Raw genomic sequence first — 16,168 nt, 5'->3', positions numbered from 1 at the left:
GACCTCCTTCGTATACAATCCATCCACGCCGAGGAGTCAGAAGTCACCACAGCCAGATGTGGACAGGCCGTAAAAATCCGTGCTGCTTTTGAGATGTTTGGCCTTTCTTGTGATCTGCTGCTTGTTTAGGCATGTTAATGCAATTGGAGCACGCTCCGATTCACAGCACAACTGACCTACCGCTGTGGCTTTTACCGTGATGTGGGGAAATGGAAGTATGGAAATGTTTGAGGGGAAGAAATGGAGCATGATTTGACACGAAAATGTAATGAGAGAGCAGCAGATCACGTCGAGAAGAACATCATCACAACACAATGCAGGAAATCAGTCTTTTTCTTTTTTTTTTAAAGAAAATTACATTGGATAACATAACGGCAGACAATGTTTTTCATCAGAGTGCCACTTATACAATGAAATAAAATGCAAAAACGTCTCACTGGGATCACTAAGTTCAGCAAAGACAACAGAGAAGTCCAGTGGAAAACTACAATTAATGATTTGACTCATTACAGTCTAAACTCGCTCTCTCTCTCAGGAGCAGCAGGAGGTGGACCAGGTCTCCCACAGGTCCTCCATCAGTCGCCTCTCCCGGTCTCCTTTGAAAGGAGTGAAGAAGACGAAGATCATGGAGTGTAAGGTTGCCCTGCTGGATGGCTCCGACTTCACCCTTAATTTGGAGGTGAGCGAAACCGGGTGACGTCTTGTTAGAGGGCAGTATGTGCTTAACAGGGTTGATTATGATGAAAATTGTAACATTAGAAAAAGGACCTTGCTGAAGCTTAATTGATAAAACCGACTAAGTCTAGTACCACAGTCTGTTTTCCCCTTTCTAAGCGTGCTTAATCTGGAGTGAGTTATTTGCTGCACTCTGTGTATGCAAAGCGAAACAATCAGAACATTCTCTGTCCAAAAAGGAGTGAACGAGGTTCAGGGAGAAGTTGCAATCAATTCGATAAACAAACATGTGGAACTATTTAAACCTGGACATCAAAACATAAAGAATCACGGTTGCCGGACGGCCGCAACTTTGAATACTGCATCAATATGTACAAATATGTTTTGTGGATTTCACTTAACATTTACATTTTCATTGTGTTCTTCTTCTCTCCGAAGCTTCTCTATCTAGCGTTAAGATATAGTTTGGTTTTGGTTCTTACTTCCAAGCAATACAGAAATAAACCGTCTGAGGAAAGGAGAGCCAACAATCGGTGGGAAAACACGTGTCTGTTTGACGTGAACGGGAAGCTTGCAACACGTGTCCCGTCACCCCCCTCCCCCTCTCCCCCCTCCACCAGCAGGATGGCTTCTATCATAATGTGGAAAGAATGAACGTGGAAATGGGAGGTTTTGTGCAGAGAGGAAATAAAGCAGTTTGTTTCTTAATCCTTACATGAGGATGCGCCGTTGAATATTCATTTTGATCTGCTGTCCATTTCACTAAACGTTCAATGTTGAAAATGGAATTGACTGCGATGGTTGTATCACTACAGGGAGGCAACCACAATAAAGCCGTTGCTTTGCTGGATTTTACTGTACATATAGTTTTGTTCTGTATCAATTGCTCGGTGAGGCTATTTCTTATTCCAAAGCAGCGCCATGTCGCTTTGAGGGGAACAACTCTTCAGATTGTCTATAGACTTAAGTTTCCAGTGTTCAGAAGAGGCCTTCAAAGAAATGTATTTTTGTTGTAAATGTCAGAGGTGCACAACACAGTAGCTTCTTTCTGCCTTCAAACAATCATTCGCTCTCTTGGAGCATTATCAATTCAGGAACTAATCTGAATAGTGAACTTATTTGACATTTCACTTTTACATATTTCGGTCCGTCCCAGTGGAAAGTTGAGTCTTTTCTCAAAGTTCTTTTTAAACTTTGTTCGTTCTCAAAATGTGTACCAGATGCTCCTCCTCAAATCTGCTTCCGAGCAGATTCCTCCCCACCGGGGGTTTGGATGGAGGGATTAGCTGGCTGTTCTTGTGTCGCTAGTTGAGGGTTCAGACTGTGAAATGAGAGCATTTGTTGGAGGGAATCAGTGTCATTGAGTCTGTGGGTCGGCATGATTACTGGATGTCCCACTGTGACCAAGGAAAGATTCCTCAGGACGCTGGGGTCAGTCTGGACTTCTTGCCCTCCAGACAGTGGGGTTTCCTCAGCGCAACAGATTAGGGGCATTTCTTCAGGAAGGTTCACTTGATAGGAGAAAACTGAAATGGCTGCATGTTGAGATTGAGAATACCTGTCTACTTGCATACAATACGCTTGAAGTCATTATCCTATATCTAGAGGTAAAATAAATAATCACTAATGAAACCTGCCTTCGCGCCCAAAGTAATTGACAGGTACTTTAAAAACGAGAAATGCAATATTTTCTATAATCAAAAATATTCTAAATCGTATGGTGCCCCCAACTTCCATGTGCAATGTTTTATTTACCCTTTTAATGGAACTCTGATTATTTTCCTTTTTAATGGAACTATGACTAACATAAAGTATAAAATGATTATACTGCGTATTTTGCTTTATTTGGCAAAACAAAAGCCTCTTTGGGATTGCGGTACAATAGTAAAATAAACCCATGACCGAGGGAGTGAATCAATGCAGACCTTCTCGGGGCACTAAAGCAACCTTAGTGTCAGCGCTGCTCAACTGTCTGGTTTTCATGTGTGCTTTTTTTTTTCTGTACGGTCGTGACGACTGGAAGCTTCGACTTCTCGAGAAAGAGCAATGATATAAAAAGCCTCAATGACGCACGGTTTATGCTGGGTCACACTGGGATGATAATGGTAGTTGGACGATACTCGACAACAATCACTGTTTCATACAATGGACACACAAAGACCCAAACTGGAAAGGTTTAAAAAAAACAAAAATTGAAAGGCTATTTCTTGCTTGCCCGATTGTCATCGAGTTGTAATAGCAACCAGTGTGACACAATCATGATGAGTCAGAGCTTTTCCTGAGCGAACAAATTGGGTAGCGGCTGAAGGTGAAACCCAGCAGACAGAAGATAGGAGAGCTCCTGGGGTTTGACACTGATGCAGTCGAGGTCAGGGCACTCTGGGATAATTGCCAGGCAGTCCTCTTTCCCTTCCCGATCCTTTTTGAAACTGGTGCAGAATGTCAAGATTTGACACTTTTATCCCTCTGACCTTTTGTAGTTTTTCCAGCTCAACTCTACTTCAAATCCCTGTCGGATGGAAGTCTTCAATCATCGTTCATCCCATGATTTTCTGTGACAAAGTACAGCTGAAACTAGGGTGAGATGTGGGAATTAAAATCCCACGACTCACCCTCTTGAATGCACGTCTCTATCCCACCGCTCGCGTACATGACAATGCACACGAAGTGTCTCCTTTAAGTTTAAATTTATGGATTAGTTGAATGTGCAATTCAAGTACAGTTAAATGGATATTTAGAATAATTTCGTTTCACTTTGAATTCCTTGTTTGGTTCATGTAGAGATCAAATATCCTCCAGAGCTCACTCTCTTGAACAACCCGAGGGAAGACGGAAAACAAGGCAGATCAGTCTGCCGCACTTCTGACAGATCTGCTTGTCGGGGCTTGAGCACTGTTTGACGAAACACAGAGGTGTGTGTCTGTGTGTTAGTGCTGCGTTGACAATCCACTGTCACAGCGGGGCTTATTCCCTCAGAGATGTTCTGGTGGGATTAACTCTCTCAGCGGCTTTATGGTTCTGTTAAAAAAAAAAATTGTCCTCCTAAGAAAACGACCAGTGTGGTGAAAGCGTGTGGGTGGACTGTGGTGTAAATTCACCGTATGTGTGTTATGGCTTGCTTGTGGATGTGTGTGTTTTGTTTCCATCTGGACCCCCATGTCATGGGCTACATGTGAATTTGACAGACGGTGTGTTATGACTCCTGCTGCTACAATAAGCCGCGGCATTCAGTAAATCCAGGCGCGAGGAGCCGTCTTTAGCTTTGTGCAGGGAGGAGGCGTCTGTGTTTGTGGAAGCTCAGGCCTTAAAATATCTCATGTGACCAGATGAGTCTGTGAAGTCTAACCGCCTCCAGCGGGGGAGGGAGGAGGGAGAGAGATAGGGAGATAGGGAGGGAGGGCAACAGCGCTCGAGCCACTGAGCACTTAGCCAGAGACATAGTGGAAGTTTTGATTTCATAATGCTTTTTCTTTCTGAAAAGAATGTTGTTATATATGTGTACAGTTATCTCTGGGTTATAAATAAAATAAATAAAATTACTGTATGTTGTTATAATGTCACGTTATGACGTGTTTTGTCTGGATAACTGAAATATGGTGTAAGATCACAAATGAGAACAACTCTAATATATATATATATATATATATATATATATATATTAATTATACACACACACACACAAGTTTGGTGCTATGATTGTATTTAAATGATAGTCTTGTTAATAAAACAATGTGAGGATTTCCAGTATAACCTTTGTTAAATAGTTTTATTTATTTGTCACAGAAACGAGCCAGAGGCCATGTGCTCTTTGATAAAATATGTGAACACCTCAATCTACTGGAGAAGGACTACTTTGGCATCACCTGCAGAGATGTAGAAAATCAGAAGGTAAATCAAAACCTTCTAATGTGCCAATCAGCGTTTATGAAATCATTATCACAGTAAGAATTGTATATTAAAGTAATAATTTAACAACAACAAATCTGGTTGTGTTGCAGAATTGGATAGACCCTGGCAAGGAGCTGAAGAAGCAGATCAGGAGTAAGTAATCTAATAAAGCCACTTGAGTATTTAGTCTTCAACAGCCAAACAGGGTTGATGCAATTTAAAAATGCTGCTTTGAAAACCCAATGTTCCTTCTACTCCTCAGCCGGCCCCTGGAACTTTGCTTTCAACGTTAAGTTTTATCCTCCCGACCCCGCCCAGCTGACTGAGGATATCACAAGGCGAGTAAACCACCAATCTACATTTCACTATGTGTTTTCACATTTCATTCTTCTTTTAAGCGGAACCTGAGATCCATTGTCATCGATGTTTTTTTTTTTATTATTTTTTTTTTTGTATGCATATTGAAAGGAAAGCTTACATTTTATAACAAGAGTAAAATAAGTTTACCGCTTTATTGCCTCCTCCTCTCAGGTACTACCTCTGTCTGCAGCTGAGAGATGACGTGGTTTCGGGCCGTCTGCCCTGCTCCTTTGCCACCCACACGGTGCTGGGCTCCTACGCAGTGCAGTCCGAACTGGGAGACTACGACCCCGAGGAATTGGGCAGCGACTACATCAGCGAACTGCGTTTCGCACCCAACCAAACCAAAGAGCTTGAGGAGAAGGTCATGGAACTCCACAAGACCTACAAGTTAGTCTTTGCTTAATTTGTAAGAAGGACAGAACAAGGATTTATTTATTTTTTTAGAAAGTGAGAGGAATAGTCAATATCGCCCAGTCATAACCACCATTGTTTGTCGGCTGCAGAAGTAACACTGCGGCAACCAGTGGACAACGCCCACAATCTGCGGCAATGTCTAGTTTCATCCTATGAAATTGATTAATAGTTTTTATGTGCTTTTAAGCCCTGAATCTGAGAACAACTCGAGTGAATGATTACAGCTCTGATAGGCAGCATGTCTCCAGACATCAGAGTCCTGTTTTTGTTTAGATGGATATAGATGGCTGTCTTTTTGTCTTAGACCTTCATTGTCCCTGTCTGAATAATTTAATGCAGTCCTCCATGCTAACTATGGACGAGCTTCAGTTTATAGCTTCCATTAAAACGATCATTTTCCAAAAGCTTTTATGCAATAAAAGTGATTCATCCCCCTCTCACTGCCTCTTCACATCGGTCAGAGGGCATCAAATCTTTTGTTGTGTTTGTCCTTGTCTGACCTTTTCTGTTTTATCAGGGGGATGACGCCAGCCGAAGCAGAGATACACTTCCTGGAAAATGCCAAGAAACTGTCCATGTACGGCGTGGACCTGCACCACGCGAAGGTAACAAATCACTACCAAAGTCCCACTAAGTACCAAATGAAAATTAACATGGTTTTTGAGAAAGCTCAATGCTATTTAATTGGAAAACTCTTTAAGCCTGGTAACCACATTCAGTTGTTCTTAAAAATAGAAATATTTAGGGAATGTAATGTCTCGGCTACAGTGATTCTTTTTGGGCTAAAATGCATTTTGCAGCTGCACCATTTCCACCACAACCGACACAGCTTTGCTCCTGTCCGTTTCTCACAGTCTGCGGCGCTCTTTATACAGAAAGTCCCTCATACAACTTCCCTTTTAAACAATGTGTTTTAAGAAGTCACATGATTAAACTGTTATTATGCCAGACAAAACCAATGCATTTCACTCATGCAGTCGAAAGGGACGCTTGCCACCACAACACCGCTGCTTGAAAAACATGCCGGCTGCTGCAGTAACGCCTCAGTTTAACATGCCCCTGTTTCACTGATTGATTGGCATTATGTCAACACTGCTGCCTCTGTGGATTGGGTGGGTGGCGGCGGTCTGGGGGTCGGCTTGATTTGTTTTTTTCTTTTGGCCATTTCTAATCCACCGGCCAGATGGGATCAAACGAGTCATTAGAGCACCGGCAGAGAGTTGGATGGAAAGTGCAGGACCGCTGTCAACATAAAAGAACATTACAGTCATCAGTTTCGTTATCAAAAGTGCTTTGATAGTCAGAATGGGTGTAGATGTGAGTGATGGAGAGGAGATTGCCTTCAGCGATTTGGATCAGAATAGAGGAGATGACAGATGATGAAACGGCCTTAGATCACACTGAGTAGACATCAACTGTTTGATATAGGAGTCGGTTCTGAAACACAAGAAAAGTATACACATATCAGACCAGCATCCCTATTTGTCTTCTCTCCTCTCTCATTAAATGCAAAGTTGGTAGGGAGTTGCTTGGCTCCATCTGAGGGAGAGGTAAGATGCTGCATCTCATGTGCTTACCCGCGTTTGTGTGTGTTTGGTTTCTACTCATGCATGGTTATATACAAGTATATGAGTTCTCATTTCAACACTCTACTAAGTCCGATTGTTCCTGCTTTGGACCGTCGCTTCCCCCTTAAACGTCCGCATTGGTTTCACCTGCTCATCTCGTGCTTTGTGCAGTGGAGAGCATCGTTTTGTGCTTCATTCACCATTTCTCAAATGTTCACTGGTGCTTAAGCCATTCAGTGCTCCTTTTATTAGTCATTTTATAACGTAACCACAGCCTGCACAAAGAAGATAAGAGTACCACATGCCTGACTCCACTCTCCTCCACCTGCCTGCCTTACCCTGTTTTTATCACAAACTGTTAAATTCTACTTTACCCTGCTGTGCACTGGCTCCTGGACCTCCTCTGTATCCCGTATAGTTAATGGAAGCCTAAACTGTGTAGAGCACAAAAAGAAGAAAGTGTAGCCAGAGGCTTCTTCTTTGAGATTTCCAGGGATCTTTCAGAGTGAAACATTCCGAAGGAATATTTGTGTTAATATTAATTTTTTGGCCATTTCCTGGTGTGTGTCGTTTTAGGACTCTGAGGGAGTGGAGATCATGTTGGGAGTTTGCTCAAGTGGCCTGCTCATCTACAGAGACAGGTTGCGAATCAACCGGTTCGCTTGGCCCAAAATCCTGAAGATCTCCTACAAGAGGAACAACTTTTACATCAAAATCCGGCCCGGCGAGGTGAGCGCAAAAACAAGCATTTCAAAATGGCTGAGTAGAGCCGGGGGACCATCAAGGCGTTTTATTTACTAGGTATCTGCTGAACTGCTGGATACAGCTCAGAATCTTAGTTTAAGCTACGCCAGGCTAACCATAACAAGCCTCTATTTTCAGGAGCATTTTACAGGTGCAGCCAACGTCTGGACCCAACATAAACACTGAATTTACTTGAATTATGTTTTATGAAGGAAATGCTCTGATGCTGCATAGTAACTTAGGGGCATGCATTAGTGTAATATGTGGTGAAGTTAACCACAGTGTTTTTTTCCCTGTTGCAGTTTGAGCAGTTTGAAAGCACAATCGGCTTCAAGCTTCCAAATCACCGCGCTGCCAAAAGGCTGTGGAAGGTCTGCGTGGAGCATCACACCTTCTTCAGGTGAGAAACCAAGGACCTCTTGAGCGTTTGAAGCTGCTGAAAGTAGCTTATGCTTATGCATAAAAATGAAACTTCCCTAACTGAGATGCTATTCTGTTGCCCTGTTCTGGTATCAGGTACATGGCGACTTGCAGGAATGAACAATTTAACATTTCCCTTAAAAGCAAGAAAAAGTATGAGCCGTCTGCACAAGCTACTCTGCTTTCCGTCGTTAGCATCCTCTGTTGTTAATAGGTCACCATCACTTCGCTCCTGTAGACAAGTTTACAGATGATCATCTGGGATGATTTCTTTGTAGAGAAATAGAAGCAGTGCTCTCTAATTGTTCCCTTTTGGACAACACGTGAAGTTGCTTTGCGCTGCTTTAAGCAAAAAAAAAATTGGTCCCTCTGGGTTGTTTTGAGTAACGAGCCAAGACCGGCGGCCTCTCTTGAGGCTATTTAAATGAGTAGGAGTTCTCATGTTTTTCAGTGGACAGCTTAATTCATGCTATTTCTGCTTTGATTAATGCTTGTGTTTGTAACTCGTGACAGGCTCGTGTCCCCCGAGTCTCAACCGAAGAAGTTCCTGAGCCTGGGCTCCAAGTTTCGCTACAGCGGCAGAACGCAGGCTCAGAGCCGCAGGGCGAGCTCTATGATCAACAGACTCGCCCCGCTCGTCGAACGCTCCTCCAGCAAACGCTACAACATGTCGCTCAGCTTAGATGGAGGTGAGGAGCAGTGCGTCTGTGACCAATGTGTTAATTTTGCCCCCGGTATTTACTTTAAACTGCTTTTGTGTCAACTACACACATTTTTAATTTGGGGTGTTCCCTATTGAAGTTGTGCATTTAGATTGTCTGAGATTGTGTGTATAACCTTTGTCCCTAAAGATGCTGCTGCTTTCTGCATATGAACATGCATGTGGTGCATGTCTTTGTCTTCCTGTCCTTTCAGCACCAATCGCGGAGAACCATGAGACTCCGATGAAGGACAGTGCCGCTGCTGGGGCGGCCAAAATCCTTACTAAGGGAGACCTTATCACCACGGTGACGACCGAGAAAAAGGCAGAGGAGGAGAAGGCGGAGCAGGAGGACGCTCCGACGGATGCCGCAGAGACGCAGGAACCGACAACGCCGCTGAGACACGACACAAAGGTAAACTGCTGCGGTACCAGTTCTGCTCAGTCAGAGCTGCTCCTCATTTGGACTCTGGGACTTTATAGAGGTTTTAAATGTGTTTTCTTGTGGTTCAAAGAGTGTGATGATGATTGGATGTGTGCAAATATGTCCTCAGGTTGTCAAAGAAACAGAAGATGTTTCTTAGAAGCTGATTTGATTTTTTTTTTTTTTTTTTTTATGTCCCTTTCTTGAGATTTTGGTTTCTTTGTCATTTGACTTTTTAAAGGCTGATGATAATTTCCCAGTTGCTTTCAGCTTAACCCACTGCAGCAGACAAGGCCTAAGTGCTTGTTCTCATCCTGTGTGCGCTTTACTAATTAGCTTTTCTTTTCTTTTCTTGTCCTTCCTTTGACCCCACACTATACTTGTGTGTGTGTGTCTCTCCGCTCATGCGTATTCGCCACCCCCTCCCCTCCGCACATCTCCATTTACACACACTCTCTTCGTTGACATTTCCCTCCCATCAGTGCTCCTCCCATGTGTACACAACCGACCCCCTCCGCTCAGAGCTCTCACTCCCCTCATCTCCCGTGTCATCACCTAAAGTACGGCGGAGGCGCAGGGAGAACGCGCGTAAACGGGCCTCGTCTGTCAGTCCGGCCAAGAGCACCGCCGGGTGCCGCCGCCGGCAAGCCCACGCCGACCGCAAGGCCGCCCTGCTGGACGAGCAGGTGCTGCTGCTGTCGGCCCGCAAGCAGCGGCTGGAGCAGGGCAAGAGCCGCGGCGGCACGCTCTTCTCCTTCTCCCTGCACCTGCCCGACCTGTCCTCCTTGCTGGACGAGGACGGCTACATCTCCTTTCCCGACCTGTCGGAGATGCGCTTCCTCCCGATGTGCGCGCAGAACTTCATGGCGATTAAGTCCCCGTCGCTCATCCCCTGCTTCCTCTTCATCTTCTTCTTCTTGCTCTCCACCTCCTTCTCGGTGCCGTACGCCCTCACCCTCTCTTTCCCCCTGGCGCTGTGCCTCTGCTACCTGGAGCCCAAGGCAGCCTCCCTGACCGCTTCCATAGCCCAGGGCTACCATGACCATGACAGTTCAGAGGAAGAGGAGGTGTGTGTGTGCGCGCGCGTACGTCTGTATGTTCCGGTACCCGCCTCTGTCCTTCGATTGACAGATCATTACCGCGGTTAACCCCTATTATCCTTCCCGGTAGAGCCGACCTGGGGACCGTCTGTCCCAGTGTCTGTCAGTTGTCCTACTTTCAGAACCTCATCTCTGCCCGGTCACACGCTCATCCTGTAGACCACATCCTCATCCGCATCACACGGGGACGCACCTTCGAGTCCCACCATTTTCATTTCATTGATTGGCTTGCATTTGATTTTACCTTGACAAGCGGGTTGGACACAAGAGACTTTTTACTGGGAATTTGTCTTCTTGAGACATTGAAAACATGTTAGCCATCACTAACAAGTCAGCTTACAATAACAGTCGTGCACTGTGGAAAACAGTTAATTGTGGCAATATTTCAATATTCGTCTCAGTGGTAATTACAGGTAATGATAATTTAAAGAAAGTCTTCATTTGGTCCCAAATTAAACAAAGTTTAGTGTCTAGTTGCTCTATAATTTAAAAAAATGCTAAATATCATATTTTAAAGAATGCTAAAAGAATGCATGTAAAAATGCTAAATATCTTATTTTAAAGCATAGTATTGTGCTTAAACCATCTCAGTTATCCAGATTCATAGTATCACAGTGTAGAAAGTGGTTGCTATAAAATCAATCCACTGATGCATGAAACATGCACCCAGTCTCTCTGCAGTGAGTCAGACAAAGCAGCACAAATTAGAATCAATGATTTCAATTTGATTAACCGAAAAGGGCTAAAATAAGCTGACTGTAGAGAAGATGCTTTTATGTGATTTAAGTAACATCTTTTTGAATCACAGATATACTGTAAGACACGGCGTGTTGCAGAGAGATTGTGACAGTTAAATTCACCCACATTACCGCTATTGTCAACATGCATGGAGAGGAGGGAGGAGGGCCTGAAAGTCAGGTTACTGTTCGTCATTTTGTTGTTTTACTTACTATGCAGCACACAGCAAATGTGTCATGCACACATATATATATATATATAATATATATATATATATATACACACACACACCAAGATTAAGGTGTATCAAAATCCAGATTAAATTAACTAATACACTTTAATGTCAAAGTGACTGACAGAAGGTTCCAACTTCCTCTGAGTCTGTTTTGCTTGCCTACTTTTCATTTGCTTTTTTTAAATTTTTGTTGTTCTCTTCCCAACCTTATCAGCAGTGTTGTTTGATAACGTGTGACTTACAGAAACAACCGGTGTATTTCCATTTGTGGTTATGAAGAGTCTGATGTTAAATGCATTTTTAACGGCTTTTACAAGTTGGGTTCTTGTTGTTTTCTTGCTTGCCACTCGGAACGGTTTCGGTCTGCTTGCGAATGCAGACTGACAGTGAACAAACTGATTTTGCCTTTGATGGGGAGATGACTGCCACGGAGGTTTGTACATCGTGGAAAGACTTAATATGAAAGGCATGACAACGGGAAACAAAGTATTAAAACACTAAATAGAATTTGTCTACAGGACGTTGTGCATGCGACGCATGCTTTTCGTCTCGTTACGTCCACTTGCAAAGCATTAAAAGAACTTTAATGTTAATACACTTTCTATGTATGTTCTTAATGCAAAGCATTAAAAGAACTTTAATGTTAATACACTTTCTATGTATGTTCTTAATGCAAAGCATTAAAAGAACTTTAATGTTAATACACTTTCTATGTATGTTCTTAATGCAAAGCATTAAAAGAACTTTAATGTTAATACACTTTCTATGTATGTTCTTAATGCAAAGCATTAAAAGAACTTTAATGTTAATACACTTTCTATGTATGTTCTTAATGCAAAGCATTAAAAGAACTTTAATGTTAATACACTTTCTATGTATGTTCTTAAGTATTTCTTTACCTAATATCAATGTGTCACAGCAAAGAAACACATTGTTTAATCCATTCCTCAAGCTTTTGGGGTTTTATTTTAACTATACGCACACCAATTCAACCTGTAGAGCAAATTGAAGCTCGGCTAGTCATGATGGCCACGGCTATGAATCCGCATATGCAGTTTGGGTGTACGTGTTTAGCAAAAACACTTCTGTCTGTCACAATACTGTCACAATATGTTTTTTTTTAACTTTTAATTCAACCACCACCTTTACCCTCCCGTATGTTGCCGCTGCTTTCTGCTCACTCTTCTTTCTTCCCGTTTTAACGACCCTTCTCCTCCTTGTCTCACACGCTCTTAACGTGCTGTCAGTCGGACGCAGACGACGACTCTGAGATGCGGACTCAGGTACACTGGGCTCGATACATGTCCCTGCTCAGTGCATCGCACCACCGCCGCCGGCAGATGCAATGAGCCACTTTGTCACTGTGTGCCGTCTCTCCACCTTGGCTTGCCTGCCGCCGCTTCCGTGTTCATGTCCAGACCAGCAGACCACCCAGCAGACTGACCATTCCCTCTTGCCTAAACTCACCTCACCGACTGCTGCTGCTGCTGCTGCTGCTAAACTCGTCCATCCAGCTCATTTCCAAGTGTTGTAGATGGTGCAGTCGTGTTTATTATTTTATAAGTCCGATTTCACAGTTTTGAAGTTGTTGTTTTGTTATCGCTTTATGCCGTCAGGGCATTCACATCTATAGAGTTGAAGACAAAGCTCCCAGTGTCTCAGGAGTTTAAATTGACCATAGCACCTTTAACTACATTTCATGTCCTCTCTTTTGTCTTTACAGTATAGTTTCATAAGACGAGTAACTGGGGAAAACGTTTTTATCAGGCATAGTAATCTGATGCTAGAGGTTGGTAAGAAAACCTGCATGCGAGTGCTTTTTGTTTGATGACAATACATCTTAACGAACCAGTAATTCTCCGTGTGAATTAAAACTATTAGATTTTAATCTAAAGGATTTGCTGTGGGCATCCAAATACACTCGTGTGAGAGATAAAGTATGAAACTGAATCAAGTCAGTTTTTGTGGAGGTGTTAACTTAAAATGACATTTGGGAGTTTTTGTGCTGAACTAAAAACCTTTTACAACTCAATCTGTGAATCTGCATGAATATCATAACCTAAATATCCTAAATGCTCCTTAAAGGCATTTAAGAACAAGCTGCTTCTCAGTGGCGGCTTCCTTGCGAGTGGATGTGTTTCCATTGTGTTGCTGTTTTGTGTGCGCTGTAGCTCAGGTAGCGATCAACAAACAATCAAGCGTTCAATGCAGAGGAGATTTTAGGTCTGCACTGGTTGATCGTAGACCTTTTCAGAACTGCATTTGAGGTTTCCCAAAGCTTCTTTTTTTTGTGTGTGGGTGTGTGTGGTGGCAATTGGTTGGATATGCAAGCTACCATTGCCTACATAAAGCATGGCCGTCGTTCCCTCTGCGCCGCTCCCGGGCCTCACCTCACCTGTGTCGTGGTTGAACGGCTCCCGTAGGACACCTCGCCTCCGGAGGAGATGCTCAAACACCAGACCAACATCAGCGAACTGAAGCGCTCCTTCTTGGAGACGGGCGAGAGCTCGCCGGGCCTGACGGAGTGGGAGAAGAGGCTGTCCTCGTCCCCCGCGCACTCGCCCAGAGGGGACGAAGCGCCGATGATAGAGCCTCTGGAGCTGCAGGATGTAAGCCGCGGTCCTCGGGCCGGCTGAGTGACGGCGTGTGTGTGTGTGTGTGTTAAGAGATTTTTGCAGAAGCAAAGATCCATCTGAAGTTTGCGTAATGAGTCATAGTGCGGTAAATTCGGTAATCGCCAAAAAGTCTGCAGTGCATTTTATACAGAAAATGATCCCTGGTGCATATTCTTTTTATTGTATTCTTTGCCGTTATCCCTTCGTGTCTCCAATAGATCTCACCAGCAGCTGATAAGGAACAGGAATTTGTAATTTATCTGTGATATGATGGTTGTGCTCTGTGACATTACTTGCTGGAGTTGGGAGCGGTTTTATCCTTTTTTTTCTTTTGCTGTGTTACATAATTTGAGGACTGACCACTGACATCAGTGGCCGACGGAAATGAGGAGAAGCAGATTCACTGGGACAGCTCTGGGATCTGGATCGTGCCTGTTTGAGCATGTTCTATCTTGTCTGTCTCATTCGGTGACCTTTTTTTATTCATTTCCTTCTTTAGACGAAAGACGAACCGCCTGCAAGCGAAGAAACAAAGGAGGAGGTAGAACCTAAAACCACCAAGGTAAACTGCCTTCTTTCTTTTCACCTGGATTTTGTGAGTGTGGTGTCGTGTTTGGCCCTTTTCCATCTATGGAGCTCCAGACGAATCGGGACACTTGCACAGTTTCTCCGTTTTATTTCCCTTACCTGCCGTGTTTCTATTCACACTTATCACATAAGTAAAGCTTGAAAAGAACTAACCAGAAAAAACACATTTAAGTTTATTATTAAAAATATAGGAAATGTTGCTGAATGGTGCTGATCGTACCATTTGTGTGCAGAGAAACTAGGTTACAAAATAGATCCCGACAGTGCATCTTTGTCCAAGTTCGTATGGAGCTCAGTCTTCGGTCTTCTTCTTATGAATAGTCTCTTCAGCTCATTGTCGTCGTCTTGGCTTTTGTGATGCCCTTTGTCTCTTTAACCTGAACGATCCGTTTTCAATAAGCCAAGTGTCTCCTCCAGGCGGCAGAATATCTGGTGAAGTATGTGGGGGATAGCGTCGCAACAGATTTGGCCTCCTCCTCTGGGCTACACGGGATTAGTCCGTCAACCACTATGGACGACGACGTCTTCATGGACGGGACCCTCAGGGAGGTGGACGAGGTGGCCGAGAGGGAAGAGATTAAAGTCAGCCCGGGAGCTGTCAGGCAGGAAGTGTACCAGGCCATCAGTGACAAGAAAGGGACGCTCATAATCTTGAAGGAGGCCGACGATAAAGTAGACGCCGAGGGCAAAGAGACGGGCGCCGCGGGTGAAGAAGAAGAGCCGGCTCTCCGCGGAGAGGCTGAAGGCGGGGAAAACGAAGCAGTTATGGGAGTTGAGATATGGAGTCCTAAGATGGAAGCTAATGGCGTGACTCAGATTAAAGGTACTGACTCGCCTAAAAAGGCCATGGCGTCCTGGATATCCGAGGTGGTGAAGACCGAGGCCACCGAGGTCGTCGGTGCGTCGACGAAAGCCTCCGACGCCCCGCAGCCGGGTGAAGAGGTCCAAACAGAGCAGTCAAAGTCCGGCCCCTCTCAGATTACACCTCCCGAATCCTCGACTACATCCTTAGCAGTGGTACTGTATGAATCCTAAAATGAGCCGCTCTGTTTTGGCTGCCTCCCTCCACATCTCCACCACCACCACCGCCCTCCGCCTGCCCCATTGCCTTCAGCAGCAGCCAAACCAGTCTAACAGCAGTGTAACCGAGCGCTCTGCATGGCTAACGGTCCCTCAACGCTCAAAGCTCACAGCTCTCCTAACTGCCGGTTTGTGTTGCAATCAAGCCCACTGCTTCTCTCCCAATACAAACGTTTTTATTTTATTTTTTTCAGTTGGTTGACACTAAAACCCGCTCGACTAGCCTTAGCAGCTGGCTCCCACGGCTGATAAGGAAAGAAATGTCTGCCTCCTGTTTGTTTTCTGCCCTTTTGCTCCGCTGCTCCATTCCTTTCTTTCAGGTCTGTTATCAGTTCCCTTAAAGCAGTGACTTAACCCCGGCTTAGTGCCACAGCTGCAGCTTTCCCCACTTCATCCTCCACCAAAAAAATCCCCTTCTGCCTCCGGAACTAGTCAGGGGAAAAAAGAATTGTATGGGCCTACCTGAAAAGAGATTACACTTTTCTTAAGTAACCATTTTGCAAAAGCAGATTAGCGGATGTTTGCTGCTGGTGGATCCAGCGTTCTGACGCTCATTTAAAGGTTTAAGGATTTACTGCGCGATGGTATTCCATACAATGTTTCCTTTTTCAGTCCT

General features: G+C 44.2%; 1 protein-coding gene across 50 annotated transcripts in view; it reads left to right on the top strand.

Annotated features, from left to right (window-relative positions):
- The window catches only part of epb41l3b (erythrocyte membrane protein band 4.1-like 3b), a 37,098-nt gene that overhangs the window by 14,502 nt on the left and 6,428 nt on the right, over nt 1-16,168 (top strand). For 8 of the 50 annotated variants that reach the window (XM_078099370.1, XM_078099372.1, XM_078099371.1 and 5 more), the window contains exons 3-13: nt 536-679; nt 4,459-4,563; nt 4,674-4,716; nt 4,826-4,901; nt 5,095-5,313; nt 5,858-5,945; nt 7,485-7,637; nt 7,955-8,052; nt 8,586-8,761; nt 8,988-9,187; nt 14,384-14,446. In XM_078099370.1, the coding sequence (XP_077955496.1) occupies nt 626-679; nt 4,459-4,563; nt 4,674-4,716; nt 4,826-4,901; nt 5,095-5,313; nt 5,858-5,945; nt 7,485-7,637; nt 7,955-8,052; nt 8,586-8,761; nt 8,988-9,187; nt 14,384-14,446 (1,275 nt within the window). In that variant the 5' untranslated portion in view covers nt 536-625. Of the gene's footprint in view, nt 1-535; nt 680-4,458; nt 4,564-4,673; nt 4,717-4,825; nt 4,902-5,094; nt 5,314-5,857; nt 5,946-6,854; nt 6,891-7,484; nt 7,638-7,954; nt 8,053-8,585; nt 8,762-8,987; nt 9,188-9,678; nt 10,264-11,648; nt 11,703-12,516; nt 12,553-12,992; nt 13,059-13,692; nt 13,879-14,383; nt 14,447-14,889; nt 15,490-16,168 lie in introns of all 50 variants that reach the window. The other 42 variants (XM_078099361.1, XM_078099365.1, XM_078099359.1 and 39 more) reach the window with 20 other exon arrangements.

The sequence above is a fragment of the Gasterosteus aculeatus genome, chromosome 3 (genome assembly GCF_964276395.1).
Source record: "Gasterosteus aculeatus chromosome 3, fGasAcu3.hap1.1, whole genome shotgun sequence".
In the NCBI taxonomy this organism is placed as follows: domain Eukaryota; kingdom Metazoa; phylum Chordata; class Actinopteri; order Perciformes; family Gasterosteidae; genus Gasterosteus; species Gasterosteus aculeatus.
Note: the sequence above shows the minus strand (reverse complement) of the source record. Positions and strands in the feature narration are given on the sequence as shown.